This window comes from Schistocerca nitens, chromosome 1 (assembly GCF_023898315.1).
Source record: "Schistocerca nitens isolate TAMUIC-IGC-003100 chromosome 1, iqSchNite1.1, whole genome shotgun sequence".
NCBI classification, from domain to species: Eukaryota; Metazoa; Arthropoda; class Insecta; order Orthoptera; family Acrididae; genus Schistocerca; species Schistocerca nitens.
The window spans coordinates 865,781,365-865,797,323 of NC_064614.1; the positions used below are offsets into that span (position 1 = coordinate 865,781,365).

General features: G+C 38.7%; 1 protein-coding gene across 1 annotated transcript in view; it reads left to right on the plus strand.

Annotated features, from left to right (window-relative positions):
* Positions 1–15,689, plus strand: part of LOC126263569 (integrator complex subunit 9) — a 100,957-nt gene extending 85,268 nt beyond the window's left edge. Inside the window, exons 12-13 of the mRNA XM_049960665.1 lie at positions 2,840–3,040; positions 14,897–15,689. Coding sequence (XP_049816622.1) covers positions 2,840–3,040; positions 14,897–15,016 — 321 coding nt within the window. The 3' untranslated portion in view covers positions 15,017–15,689. The remainder of the gene's footprint in view (positions 1–2,839; positions 3,041–14,896) is intronic.
* Positions 15,690–15,959: the final 270 nt, after the last annotated feature.

The window sequence follows — 15,959 nt, forward strand, 5'->3', positions numbered from 1 at the left end:
AGTAGAAAGTACAAACCTGTAGCGTACATTTGTATAGATGGGTGTGGTGTTACTTATACACATGTACACTATAGGTTTGTTACTTTCAACTAATGATGCGAAAGCAGACTGCCAAAAGAACATTGCTACAATCTCTGAAATGTCCTTTTACATGGCAGAAAAATGTTCTTCCACATAACAAATTCACGTGTAATCTGTTAAAAAAAAATCACCTCCAGTGGGTTTCTAACTTGTGACCTTTAGTGCAACGATTTAACGCTCTGCCAACTCACCTGCCAGAGAACTTAACATTCAGAGCTTATAGATATGGTTTGCCTATACTCCGTAGTTCTTGATTTACTTTTAATTACCATTTACGCATCTTCTACTGCACGACAGCACACAGCACAAACTAAATCAGTGTTTGGTTGATACTCTATGGACACACATCGTTTGGTACCGATCAGAGTGTCTTGACATCTGGAGGTTTGGGTGACAGTGTCCAGGACCATACATTTCTTACATTCAATATTCCATAATTGGTAAAGGGAACTCCATTGGTAGAGGGAATTCGTTGAAGAAAGAATCTGTTGTGATGCTACATCAGAACTGAACTACAGAATTCCAACCAACATTGTGCTGACATACCAGAGGCACTTGCAGTTTCCTTGGAAACAACGTGTAGATTATGAGCTTCGTGTTCCAGAACATCTACTCCGTTCTCTTCACTCACTGCAGGCCTGCTCCTTACACTCTGCATAGTATTCCAGTGCCCTCCAATAACAATTTTTTGCACATTTCCTAAGTTGTCATTCTTGTTGGACACCACATGTGAGAATACCATTCTACATACAACTGAACTGTTCTCTTCATGTTCCATCTGCATTCTCCATAAGTAGCAAATATAGTTTCTCCCAGTTTGTAAAATACATTTATTTTTTCAGAGCAACCTGCTCTTGACACATGTGTAAGCAACAAACAGAATGTGCCTGTTTGATATTAGCATAGTGGCAGTGCAATACTCTGTGTCCTCCATATCCAGCATGATTTATTTCCTTACTTGGGTATGAAATAGTGAACTTATGCAGAAGAAGCAATCAGTGTCAAATCCAAAGTAAATTCTAAATATTTTAATTATTCCAAAACTTGTAATTACTCCAACACTAGTTACCAGATTATGAAGAGTGAAACTTTGTTGAATTTGTCTCTTTTAGAATAATGATACTAGCATCAGAAATTCCTATAGATCCATTTGGGAAAGCTAAGTTGATACCACTATTTCAGTAATTAATGTAGCTATGAAAAGAGACTACTTTGTTTAGCAAAGACTTTCTCACAATTCCTATGATCGAAAAGGATCGCAATAATTTCAATAGTTCCAGATATAATTCAGGTGAACAGATTAGCTGAATCACTCTGAGTGCTCAAGGCTTATTTGTGGGATGTTCGACAAGCTTGATATCTGGAAACTATTTACATTTTTCCCTGGATGTGGACATTTTCTCCTTCAGTTGTTTCACTTTATTATGGCAGATTGACATGGTCCTGAAAATTTATTCTGACTTAGTATGTGTTCTAATAGTATGCACATGTTGCTGAGGTAATGAATATTTTGATGCAGTGCTTTTTTTGTTTCTTCTTTGGCTCCATATAGGTCTTACCATTTTTGTTGCAACTCACTGTTTATCATCCCCATTGTGTCTTTTGACTTTCCGTTATTATTTAGTATGTTATACATTCTATCAAAATTTATTAAGAAAGATACATCGAGCATGATATTATTTATACCAGGATATGTGACAATTCTCAGTATCCTTAGCATCATTAGTAGATTCTTCTTTCAAGCATCTCGTGGTCGTGCGGTAGCGTTCTCGCTTCCCACGCCCGGGTTCCCGGGTTCGATTCCCGGCGGGGTCAGGGATTTTCTCTGCCTCGTGATGGCTGGGTGTTGTGTGCTGTCCTTAGGTTAGTTAGGTTTAAGTAGTTCTAAGTTCTAGGGGACTTATGACCACAGCAGTTGAGTCCCATAGTGCTCAGAGCCCATTCTTCTTTCACATTGTTTTTGTTAGAAATTAAGTTGTCTGTATTTACAAATGCATAAAAATGCTGCAAACTACTGTTAACTTCACGGTAGAGAGAACTTATCATTGTACTACATTTTTGGGTTTCTTCCCCGACCAGTTGGCTGTGTATTGTGGGAGAAGTGACTGCTTAATTACATCTGCATGTACTCAGATTATTCTAATCTTGATTTTGTCATCTCTACAGGAGCATTACATATGGGGCTGAAGTATTTTCTACATTCTTCACTAAATGCCGGTTTTTGGAGCTTTGTAAGTTGGCTTTCTTGGGATAATTGGTGCATATCATCGAGTGTGTCCCAATTCAGGTTTTCAGCATTTCCATGATGTTCTCCCATGATTGAAACAAATCTGTGACAGCCCTTCTTCGAATAAGTGCAGTACTCACTGTTAATGCTATTTATTGTAGGCTCCACTTGCTTCAGCTGTATTCTAAGGCGAGACGCAGAAACTTATCCTGCCTTTCAGGTTAGAAGTTCCAGAGAAATTTATTAGAGGTTGCATTGTTGTGTGTTGTATTGTCAAATGGGTATGCTTACCAGCAAATAAAGCCTCTCATCAGCTGGCCTGTATGCTATTAATTGATTTTAAATTAAAATTATCTCTGGTTAACTACAGCAAAAATCCTTTCATTCTGAGTGCCAAATTGGAGGCGGCTAACCTTGATGGAGAATAGAATTTATATACTGCATTTATAATTCTTAGAGAACAGTGTGGAGATCATGTCCAAACTCTTCCATTAAAGTAAATTTACATTTAAGGGTAAAACTTTTTTGCAGGTGCTTGTGGATGAAGTTAAACCACATTCATCAGTGTCCAGCAAGAAGCGGATTAGAGGTGTTGAAGAAATGTTAAACAAAAAACCTACAAACTACACCTGGGGATCTTTAGATATTGATGAATTTGTCCAAAAGATAACACAAGAAGGCATAACAGATGCAAAAGTGGAGCAGGTCTCTAGTGGATACATTATTCATCTGGTAAATATTAGTTTTCAAATTAATTTGAGTACATCTCATAAATCAGGCACACAAAAGGATGGTAAAAGAAAGGAAGGAACAAACAAATGAAAACCACTGCAAATATTCTTTACCTGTGCTTTCATTCATTATTGAGTCCTGTACTGGTCATTTTGACCAACATTTGCACTGCATAATTTTTGCAAGTGTTCATCTTTATATTTGGACAATTATTTAGAGGAGTCATACTGCTTATTGGATTGTTTCATTTGAAGTCATCTAGTAGTCTCAACCTAATTGTTTCAGATGTTGTTCAAGTTTAGTTTGTAGATGATTGTACATGTCATAGGTAATTTCATAAATCCACGACTCTCAATACGTAGTATTTGGCATTTAAGAGCCTATAACTTCTCAGAAATTTCCATTAATGTATTTTGGATAATTTTAGCCACATCTGAAAATGTAGCAACAATATTAAGGTTACTTGTAAAGAAAAATGTATTGTTCCTAATTAATGTTGGATGAATTGCATGTAAAGTGGAGTTTCTCAGATAAAAGATTTCAAAATTGCCAAAACATCAATGGAAAATTTCCTGGAGCCAATTTTGCCACTGGTTATCAGAAAACTCATCCACTTCTGAAAACTGTATTTTCCAGATCCCACAAAGAAACTAACAGAGAGCTTTTCATGACAGTTACTCCAAGAAATAATTCCACCTACACTTTTTAGTGTTTCTTATTATGATGAAATTTCTTGATGACTGTTGACTGCCTGTGGTGTGTTGAATGCTACATCAAAACTCTTTAACAACTGTATGCCTCACATGATTCAAGCTATTGAACTAGTGAACCCACACTCAGGGGTGTAGTTTTAACTATTCAAGGAAAGACAAATATGTAGCCTTGTTGTTGAGACGTTTTTTGGAGAACTGGGAACATCATGTCCATAATTCAGCAGATTTTGTTAGTAGGTTAAACACTTTGAAAGTTAACAGCTCTGACTTATTAGTTACCTTTGATATAATCTCCTTGTTTACTAAATTATGTTTGTGAGAAAGCTCATGTTGTTGTTGTTGTGGTCTTCAGTCCTGACACTGGTTTGATGCAGCTCTCCATGCTACTCTATCCTGTGCAAGCTTCTTCACCTCCCAGTACCTACTGCAACCTACATCCTTCTGAATCTGCTTAGTGTATTGATCTCTTGGTCTCCCTCTACGATTTTTACCCTCCACGCAGCCCTCCAATGCTAAATTTGTGATCCCTTGATGCCTCAAAACATGTCCTACCAACCGAACCCTTCTTCTAGTCAAGTTGTGCCACAAACTTCTCTTCTCCCCAATCCTATTCAATACTTCCTCATTAGTTACGTGATCTACCCACCTTCTCTTCAGCATTCTTCTGTAGCACCACATTTCGAAAGCTTCTATTCTCTTCTTGTCCAAACAATTTATCGTCCATGTTTCACTTCCATACATGGCTACACTCCATACAAATACTTTCAGAAATGACTTCCTGACACTTAAATCTATACTCGATGTTAACAAATTTCTCTTCTTCAGAAACAATTTCCTTGCCATTGCCAGTCTACATTTTATATCCTCTCTACTTCGACCATCGTCAGTTATTTTACTTCCTAAATAGCAAAACTCCTTTACTACTTTAAGTGTCTCATTTCCTAATCTAATCCCCTCAGCATCACCCGATTTAATTTGACTACATTCCATTATCCTAGTTTTGCTTTTGTTGATGTTCGTCTTATATCCTCCTTTCAAGACACTGTCCATTCCGTTCAACTGCTCTTCCAAGTCCTTTGCTGTCTCTGACAGAATTACAATGTAATCGGCGAACCCCAAAGTTTTTACTTCTCCATGAATTTTAATACCTACTCCGAATTTTTCTTTTGTTTCCTTCACTGCTTACTCAATATACAGATTGAATAACATCAGGGAGAGGCTACAACCCTGTCTCACTCCCTTCCCAACCACTGCTTCCCTTTCATGCCCCTCAACTCTTAATACTGCCATCTGGTTTCTATACAAATTGTAAATAGCCTTTCGCTCCCTGTATTTTACCCCTGCCACCTTCAGAATTTGAAAGAGAGTATTCCACTCAACATAGTCAAAAGCTTTCTCTAAGTCTACAAATGCTAGAAACGTAGGTTTGCCTTTCCTTAATCTAGCTTCTAAGATAAGTCGTAGGGCCAGTATTGCCTCACGTATTCCAATATTTCTACGGAATCCAAACTGATCTTTCCCAAGGTCGGCTTCTACTGGTTTTTACATTCGTCTGTAAAGAATTCGCGTTAGTATTTTGCAGCAGTGACTTATTAAACTGATAGTTCAGTAATATTCACATCTGTCAACACCTGCTTTCGTTGGGATTGGGATTATTATATTCTTCTTGAAGTCTGAGGGTATTTCGCCTGTCTCATACATCTTGCTGACCAGATGGTAGAGTTTTGTCAGGACTGGCTCTCCCAAGGCCATCAGTAGTTCTAATGGAATGTTGTCTACTCCCGGGGACTTGTTTCGACTCAGGTCTTTCAGTGCTCTGTCAAACTCTTCACGCAGTATCTTATCTCCCATTTCATCTTCATCTACATCCTCTTCCATTTCCATAATATTGTCCTCAAGTACATCGCCCTTGTATAAACCCTCTATATACTCCTTCCACCTTTCTGCCTTCCCTTCTTTGCTTAGAACTGGGTTGCCATCTGAGCTCTTGATATTCATACAAGTGGTTCTCTTCTCTCCAAAGGTCTCTTTAATTTTCCTGTAGGCAGTATCTATCTTACCCCTAGTGAGACAAGCCTCTACATTCTTACATTTGTCCTCTAGCCATTCCTGCTTAGCCATTTTGCACTTCCTGTCGATCTCATTTTTGAGACGTTTGTATTCCTTTTTGCCTGCTTCATTTACTGCATTTTTATATTTTCTCCTTTCATCAATTAAATTCAATATTTCTTCTGTTACCCAAGGATTTCTATTAGCCCTCGTCTTTTTACCTACTTGATCCTCTGCTGCCTTCACTACTTCATCCCTCAGAGCTACCCATTCTTCTTCTATTGTATTTCTTTCCCCCATTCCTGTCAATTGTTCCCTTATGCTCTCCCTGAAACTCTCTACAACCTCTGGTTCTTTCAGTTTATTCAGGTCCCATCTCCTTAAATTCCCACCTTTTTGCAGTTTCTTCAGTTTCAATCTGCAGTTCATAACCAATAGACTGTGGTCAGAATCCACATCGGCCCCTGGAAATGTCTTACAATTTAAAACCTGGTTCCTAAATCTCTGTCTTACCATTATATAATCTATCTGATACCTTTTAGTATTCCAAGATTCTTCCAGGTGTACAACCTTCTTTTATGATTCTTGAACCAAGTGTTAGCTATGATTAAGTTATGCTCTGTGCAAAATTCTACAAGGCGGCTTCCTCTTTCATTTCTTCCCCCCAATCCATATTCACCTACTATGTTTCCTTCTCTCCCTTTTCCTACTGACGATTCCAGTCACCCATGACTATTAAATTTTCGTCTCCCTTCACTACCTGAATAATTTCTTTTATCTCGTCATACATTTCATCAATTTCTTCATCATCTGCAGAGCTAGTTGGCATATAAACTTGTACTACTGTAGTAGGCATGGGCTTTGTGTCTATCTTGGCCACAATAATGCGTTCACTATGCTGTTTGTAGTAGCTAACCCGCACTCCTATTTTTTTATTCATTATTAAACCTACTCCTGCATTACCCCTATTTGATTTTGTATTTATAAATCTGTAATCACCTGACCAAAAGTCTTGTTCCTCCTGCCACCGAACTTCACTAATTCCCACTATATCTAACTTTAACCTATCCATTTCCCTTTCTAAATTTTCTAACCTACCTGCCCGATTAAGGGATCTGACATTCCACCCTCCGATCCGTAGAATGCCAGTTTTCTTTCTCCTGATAACGACGTCCTCCTGAGTAGTCGCCACCCGGAGATCCGAATGGGGGACTATTTTACCTCTGGAATATTTTACCCAAGAGGACGCCATCATCATTTAATCATACTGTAAAGCTGCATGTCCTCGGGAAAAATTACGGCTGTAGTTTCCCCTTGCTTTCAGCCGTTCGCAGTACCAGCACAGCAAGGCCGTTTTGGTTAATGTTACAAGGCCAGATCAGTCAATCATCCAGACTGTTGCCCCTGCAACTACTGAAAAGGCTGCTGCCCCTCTTCAGGAACCACATGTTTGTCTGGCCTCTCAACAGATACCCCTCCGTTGTGGTTCCACCTACGGTACGGCCATCTGTATCGCTGAGGCACGCAAGCCTCCCCACCAACGGCAAGGTCCATGGTTCATGGGGGAAGAAGAAGCTCATAACTCACTAATTTTGTGACAGGGCTACAGACAATGCACTGACTAATAGTCACATTTGCAATACCTTTTACTTACCACCTATGTCTCATTAAAAACATGTGATAAAATTTTTCAGCATGATTGAAGAGAGATTGTGCCATGAGTGTTGCTTTCTAATGTATATTATTTCTGTATTCTGTGCAAAAAATTAAATTAAGAATGCAAGTACGAAGATTTCCAGTTCTGAAGAAAGTGGCCACTGCGAAAACTGCTCTACCACGTCACAAATAGAGGTGAAACTTGTCAGAAGATACCTTAAGTATATTATATACAAATTTTATCAAAATTGAGTATGGTTGAGACGGGTTCCCAAGGTTGCTTAACATAGAATGATTATTTAGTCAAGACATTCCGGCAGTAAAACTGTCTTTTAAAAAAAACTACGGGTCTTATATTTAAAATTCGTGTAAATGCAAAACTTCCTGATATATTAAAGGTGTGTGGTGTACCAGGACTTGTCTTTCATGGGCAGTGCTCTTATGGACTACACATGTCTAAGGAATATTGTACAATACTGTTGAATTTTGTCCATTTGTATGCAATATTACCAGTCCCAGGAATGAATCTTTGATGTTGATTACTCGAGTAATTTGAAATCTGTTTCAGTGTTCCACTTACTAATGAGAAATATCTTGCTACCATTCATAATGTTCCTATTGACACGTGTATTCATTGATGCTGTAACTACCTTATGATCACTGATTCCTGACTTAGAATTAGCTGAATCCAAAAGTTCAGGTCTGTTCCAAAGTCTCTACCCTCACAGATCAGTTCTCTGACAAACTGCTAAAGATAATTTTCAGATAATTTATTTGGTACCATATTGCATGAATCTGTCCTTACCAACCACTCTAATTGCTGTAGCTGTTAAGGTGAAATCTCTCCCTAATATTATAACATGATTGGGAAATTTATTTCAAATTTTCCCTTAAATATTCTGTCATAGTGGCTCCTGATGTAGGTAGGATCTATAATAGCTTGTGTGCCCCTTTAACACTTTCAGAATCTCTGTTAACCACAATATATTTTGTCATATTATTTACTGCTTTAAACACACCTCCACCATCAGTTTCCAGCCTATACAGGGTGACCCAAAAAGAATGACCCGATTTTAACTTGTAATAATATTGAGAGAAATGTCACTAGGTAACTGAAACAGCGCTAGATGTAATCGGCATGGTCTAGAGTTTCAGACAAAATCTATTAAATGTCACTACCAGCGCTGACCTGGAGCGTGCAGCCAGTCTCACACAATATGGTGTCCGCGCAACAGAAGGCGTATTGTGTTATTGAATTCAGTCGAACTCAATCAGTGATCACAGTTCAGCGGGCTAAACCACCATCACCAAAGAACTTTCGATGGTGGTATAAACAGTTTGAAGGAACAGGGTGCCTCTGTAAAGGCAAAAGTCCTGGCCGGCCACGTGTTCCTGAACAAGCAGTAGAATAAATTTGAGGAAGAAACTGTAACGGGACAATCATATCTTACAATGCTACAGAACTGGTTATTCCCACAACTTGACTCTGACAATTTCATCTATCAGGAAGATGGAGCACCACCACAATGGCGCAACAACGTGTGCAGTTTCCTCAATGCCAACGTGCCTCAATGTTGGATAGGGTGAAAAGGACCGTGAGACCAGGCTTTACACTCTTGGCCTCCTAGGTCCCTTGACGTAACACCGTGTGATTTCTTCCTGTGGGAATATGTTAAACAATATCTTTACATTCCTCCCTTACCTCGTGACATTCATGAACTAAAAACCAGAATATCAGCTGCTGTAGCTTCAGTGACAAAAGACACCTTACGCTCAGTTTCAGATGAATTCAGCTGTCGGCTAGATGTCATCTGTGCAGCCAATAGAGGACATATTGAACATTTATGATGGATTTTTATAAACTTATGTTTTTTTCTGAGTAATTTAGTATGCAATTTGTTGGTGTTAAGCCCTTCTTCCTAATAAACGATTATATTTAAAAATCAGGTCTCTCTCTTTTTTGACACCATGTATTATACAATATGTATTCCAAATTTAAAATTTTATTCCTCTCAGCTTTTGATTTCAGCCACCTTACTATCTCTAGTACTTTTTTTCCCTAGGATTTGTCACATCTTGTATGAGGCCCACTTTTTCAGGTTTTTGGCATATTTTGTAGCCAGATGCCTCTCCCGACACCAGTGTCAAGATAACCTAAGGGAGGGAAGTTGTGTGCACCATTTGTCTTGTGAATCGTGTAAAGTTTGTTCTGTATGTTGTCGTATATCAATTGTTTGTGTCTAAGGTGAAATTTGGGGACCAGCTCAGCATTTGCCTTAATGAGCATCAGTAAACACCTAAAAACCACACTCAGGCTGGCCAGCCCATAGTCGTTAATCCATTGCGTGAATTCGACACCTCTCTGTCACACAAGCTAGAGCACTGCACATTATCCTACACAAACAGGCTTCTGTCCCTGTTACTATGTTGGTATTATCATCAGTTATAAGCGAGACTAGTTATTAGATCTTTCAACCGATAGTTCTGCAGTGAAGTAATAGTATACCACCATTTTCTTTCTGCGACAAGGTGATGAATGCTACACTCTGAAATTAATGATCTGTGTATTCTCCCCTCTCTGAAATCAGTTATTGGCGTGTGGAAGGGTTTCTCAATTCTTAAAAAGTGCCACTCGTACCCTGCTACCCTATTAGCCACTTTCTGATGTGCTTTATTCCTGACCTATTAAAAGAGATTCTACAGCTCTCCACCCAGTAGTGGAGGATCAGAAATCTGCTTTCAGGCTTGTCACAGAATTGTCTCTGTTTTAACCCATCTATTCGGTTCCATGAATGATGCTATGAAAAACTAGCTCAGTTTCCACCCCTGTGCAAGACTAACTGCATTGAACAGTTCAGTTGTCCACTGTTAGGAACTGAGGACAACCTCTTAATCCAGGTAGTTACATTAGCCATGATTTGCAGCCGGCTGCAACCAAGTGTGTTGAAAAGTCACTGGGAGAGGAGATCAACATCTTGGACTTAAGTCCCCATTCCCCTCTCAGCAAACACACCAGTCAGGCATTAGTTTTCCTTCTTGACCTGCTATCTACTTTGCTGAGGGGCATCATTACCTACCTAAGAATGCTAATGACTGACAGAAGCAAATCTCTGTGCTTGTCTGTATCTTTCAATTATATTAGCCCCAATCCCAGTGGACAGTGGTGCAACATTTGCTCCAGCAATGGGCAAAACCTCAAAGTGTAAGGAGACCATTATGTAGCCAGTACCCACTTTTGCATTCCTTCCAGATAACTGCGCCTTCTGCTTGCTGCTCACTCCAGGTGAATGAATTAGCCAGGTCAATATTATCAGAAGGTTCTTTGACATAGGGGATCCTAGATGATGCTAGAAGCACAACAGGTACCAAAGCTTTCATCTCAGGTGCTTTAACATCACCGCAGCCCAGGGCAACAGCCAGAAATCTGCCAACTACTTCCAACTATTTCTGGAAAAGTGACCTATTCACCTTGCATTTGTACAATAGGTGAAGTCTGTATCCATCTTTATCTGTGTTCAAAAATATGGAAACGATAGATTGCTGCTCACCAAACAGAGATGATGTTGAGTCATAGAAAGGCACAGTGAAAAAGAATGCTTATTTTAAGCCTTGAGGGTAAGTCCTTTATGAGAGTTAGACAACTCACACACATTCACCCACACGTGGCCACTGCTAATCTGGGGGACTAAGGCCCGATTGTTTTTGCTGGGGTTATTAATGGGGGTGAGAAGGGATAGCAGGGAAAAATGTTACTGCTGCCTGTTGGAACATGCAGGGATGAATGGGTGCAGGATACAGATGATAACTGCAACATAAGGCAGTTTTGCGGAGGGGTGGGGGAAGTGTAGAGAATGAGAAAGGACTATGCAGATGCATTGGCAAGATGAAGGCATGTGTAGTACTGTAGTGGGAGCAGCAAAGGGATAGGCAGGTAGAGAACAGGGACCAGCAAAGGTTACGGGGACAAAAGAATGTGTTGCAGGGAGAGTTCCCACCTGCTCAGTTCAGGAAAGATAGTTTTGGTGAGAAGAATCCAGACAGCAGAGGCTGTGAAGCAGTCGTTGAAGTTAAATTCATTGTATTGGGTAGCATGGTCAGCAACTGGATGGTCATCTGTCTCTTTGCCTCTGTTTGGCAGTCAACATTGTTGCAAACAGCCAACTTGTTAACATTCAGGCCCCTGTAGAATGTGGCACTGTGGTTGCAGCTAAGTTGGTCGACCACATGGCTGCTTTCACAGGTCGCCCAGCCTTTGATGGGGTAGGAGATGTGTGCGACACGACTAGAGTAGGTGGTAGAAGGAGAACGTGTGGGACACATCTTGCATCTTGGTCTATTGCAGGGATATGAGCAATGAGTCGCCAGTCACCTTTCATTGCTGAGACTTCAGGAGACTAGATAGTCGTATATTTAGCTTATCTGCTTATATTCACAGTTTAATTCTTAGTCTTTACATGTTTTGTGTGCTTACACAGTTTAATTCTTAAATCCATTGCATATTTTTATATTTGAGAGGTGTACATTCATACAGTCTGTAGCATAGTGGTCATTTCTTTGTTTGTTTCGAACGGCTGGTGACCATTGACCACATATCAGTCAGCTACCAGTCTCCATTGGTGAAGCATCAGGAGACTGGCAAATCACATATTAGGCCTGTTCTGTTTGTTTTCATAGTTTGTCTTAAGTTGGTAGTGGCAGGGTGGATATGGTGTGTGCATGCTATGTACAGATGCAGGAGGAGCTGGTCACAGTTCACAGATAACAGAAGATTCTTATGGCTATGGTCAGCCATCTGCAGTCTGCTGCGTTGGGGTGTAGCTGTGGTGAAGCATCTGCCGTGTCACATGGGACATCTCAGGTATCGCTTGTTTTGCCCACGGACTTTGCTGTCGAAGCACTTTGCAGTATGCCAACAGCTCCTGTACACAAATCAGTGCAGATTTAGAAAATGTCACTCATGTAAAACTCAGCTTGCCCTTTTCTCACATGATATCCAGCAAGCCCTTCCATGCGAACCATGGATGAAAGGCAACAGGCAGATGCCATATTCTTAGATTTTCAGAAAGCATTTGACGTTTGACATTGTGCTTCACTGCAGGCTGTTAACAAAGTTTACTAGCATGTTCTAATGCCACTTCCTCGGACGAAAAATGAAAAAAGAAAAAATGGCAACCGATACCCCAAAAATTTCCCCAAAACAAGTTCCAAATTCCATGAAAAGTGAACAAGTAACCAAAGTTCCATTTAACACTATTATTTGGGTAATAACCAGTAATTGAAACAAGAACCTTATACTTAGTAATTTATCAACTTACAAAAGAAAGATAGAATCTCAGTAAACTCAAACTCAAAATCATAGTAAATCGCAAAATCATTATAATTAAAACTAGTGAAGTAGAACCAACAATCTCAAAGAATACTTCGTGTGAGTACTCTTTGAAAATTGCGAGTAATGGCTAAGGAAAATTTGATCAATTGTCACTACGTTACGAGAGTTAGCTGAAGCTGGTAGGACTTGTTTGAATACTCGTATATGTAGGCGTGGTTAGATTGTTTTTCGAGGATTGATAATTGCGATCTACTATGACGCACTGAAACAAAACATTGACTTCAACTATAACATAGTTTAGAATTCAGATAGAGGACTACCTTATATTAGACTGAAGTGAACTTTTTAATTAGATAACTCGTACTCAACTCTAGTTAGGCATTGAACAGTGATAGACAATTAACTTCATTCATAATTGCAAATGTACTCTGGAACTTGGCAATAGCTTTAAAGCAGGCAATTTATAAAGTCCCCCCCCCCCACTTGGGAAAGCTTCTTCCTCACGGCCTTGTTAGGAAGTGATTGTTATTGTGAAATAGACCACCCTTTTGTGCCAATTTACGCATTTGTGATTCCAAGTTACAAAATTGTTTAGAGACATAGCTGTGATCTTTTGTGTGCTGCGATAATATTTGACTGAAGCACTCGGTGCATATATAGAAACTCCTTGACGTTAGAAAGCAATCGCAATGTTACGACTTATTAGAGATTTGAAATTACAGCCAAACTATGGGGAAGTTGGTGTCGGTGGAGCTGAATTGAATTTACCATTAATATTTTAATAGCGACTGTTAAACCATCCTCAGTATACTTCAGTCAGCAACTAGAAGTAAAGATAGTTTTTGTACAAGTTATTTTGTGGACCCATACAGTCAAAGATCTATTCATTTTGTCCGCATCTCTCTGCAAAATATGATATCTTTCCAATAAATACTAATTACGATAAATGCCAGTTTATGATGACAACATCAAAGTCATGAAACCAATTCTAATGACTGAGGTTAGCACACTGGATTCGCATTTTGGAGAACTATGGTTAAAATCCCCGTCCGACACTCCAGATTTAGGTTTTCAGCGATTTAACTAAAGTGCTTAAGACAAATGCCAGGAACGTTCCTTTGAAAATGCATGCCAATTTCCTTCCCCATCCTTCAATATCCAAGTGTTCAGTGTCTAATGACCTTGTTTGGGATGTTAAATGCTAATCTTCGTTCAATGCTAATGAGAGTGTGTTATCTTAAATACAGCATTTTACATATGAGGAAAGGTAATCATTGTTCTTACTGAGGGCATAAGCTAGAAAGTTGAACAATAGTGTTTAACGTTAACTGATTTCTCTGTTGTTAGTGACAGATCATTGCAGTAATATGAAAAAGAAAAATAAAACTTTCTTTTGTTGTACAGCTATTTGTGCCGACTTATTAGAAGTATTAGTGATACTGATACAGAATATTTAGAGAGAAAGCAGTGCATTTTTGTATGTTTCACAGGAAACAGTTACAGTAAAAAATAATAAATTTGGTTTTACTGCTGTAACCTAACATTTGTATAAATGATACTCAGTTTAACAGGGGAAACAAAGTAAATTATGATTGTTCATTTTAGAGAAAAGAAATCTTAATAAGTATATTGTAGGTCAGAACAAGCAATCACTAATATGCAGATTGGTAGGAAGGTGGCTCAGAGGATCAAGTATTCTCACTAACTGTTGTAGCTCATGTGTGGGTACCACCTTTATTACAAACAGCCTCATACACAGACACCAAAATGATTATCTATGTGGCAGTTCCAGTATGCGTGGTCATGGAAGTAGGTGCAAGCATATACCTGTACCTATATCCCACCCTCCATTAATCGGCATGTGAGTGATCGTTGCTCATCATTTTCAGATTTGTTCCCATCCCAGAATTTTGGCTGTTGCAATTATTTTTTTCTGATCTTGTAAGTAGTATTTTGAAGCTGAATTTATTTTAATATGATATGGTGTGCTGTTATGATGATGCATAACTTTTCCATAGATGTGCATTTTCTGTGTGTTAGATGTGATTATCAGTTTCACATATAGAAGTTGAGTGTAAATATATGTTATATGTTCTCCTTTTGTTGCAGCCAAATGAAGATACTTTAATCCAGGTGGAGGATGCATCAACTCATATAATTTGTGATGGAGACATACAACTGAGGCAGAAGCTGCGTACCATTCTTCTTCAATGTCTTAACAAATTTTGATCATTTGTGGTGTATTTCATCATTCTAAGTTTCATGAATATAACAATTTTTTTTGTAGTTCTTATGACAAAGTGAATGATTCATCTTGTATATGCATCAATTTGTGTCCGATAGAAAAACTGTAAGTAACTTTTCAGATTCAAGTACATTCGAAGACATACCCAGCAACAGTGTTGCCATCTGTTACTGGGTACAGGAACTATCAAAATTGACATTGGTCTCACCAGTAAATATCCTAATGTGATATTTAGTGTGAGACCAATGTCAAGTTTGTTAGTTTCCATACCTGGCAACAGATGGCAACACTTTTCTCTAAGCTTTTACATTTGAGGGTTAACCCGTTTTTATGTGCACGTCTTCATTTATTCAGCATCAGAAGAAAGGAACAAAAACACTTATCTTACTGTTATGATTGAACAAAAATTTATTGACACCCCTTTTTTTCCGATGAATCACTTTTTATTTCCTCACTCAGTTTTATTTGCAATACAGATAGGTATCAAACTTTCCTTTACAGATAAAATCTAATATATTTTATGAAAAAGGAGAAATTAATCAGTAATTTAGAAATATTTTTTTACTTATATGTATTTAGGTATAAGACTATTTCAATTATATGAAATTTCTCTGACAAATGTAACTTCGAATTTGTTGTAAATGTGTGGGTTTGTGTAAAATTGCTGTACTTATCTGACAATGTAATAAAAATGTTGCAAACGTATCACGTAATTTCTTGACTCTTAATAAAAATCAGAAACTTGACATTGAATGGTGTTCCTGAAATGCTGCCTAACCTGTGGAATTCCTGTGTTCCTACGCTCCTCCCTTTCTGCCTTCAATGGCCTAACTATCAAAATTCCAGTTTTTGGACTAAATCACTCCTTTCAGAACAACCTCCGATCCTTCACAGTCTGCTAGTCCCTGTCCATCTCAAACCTGATCC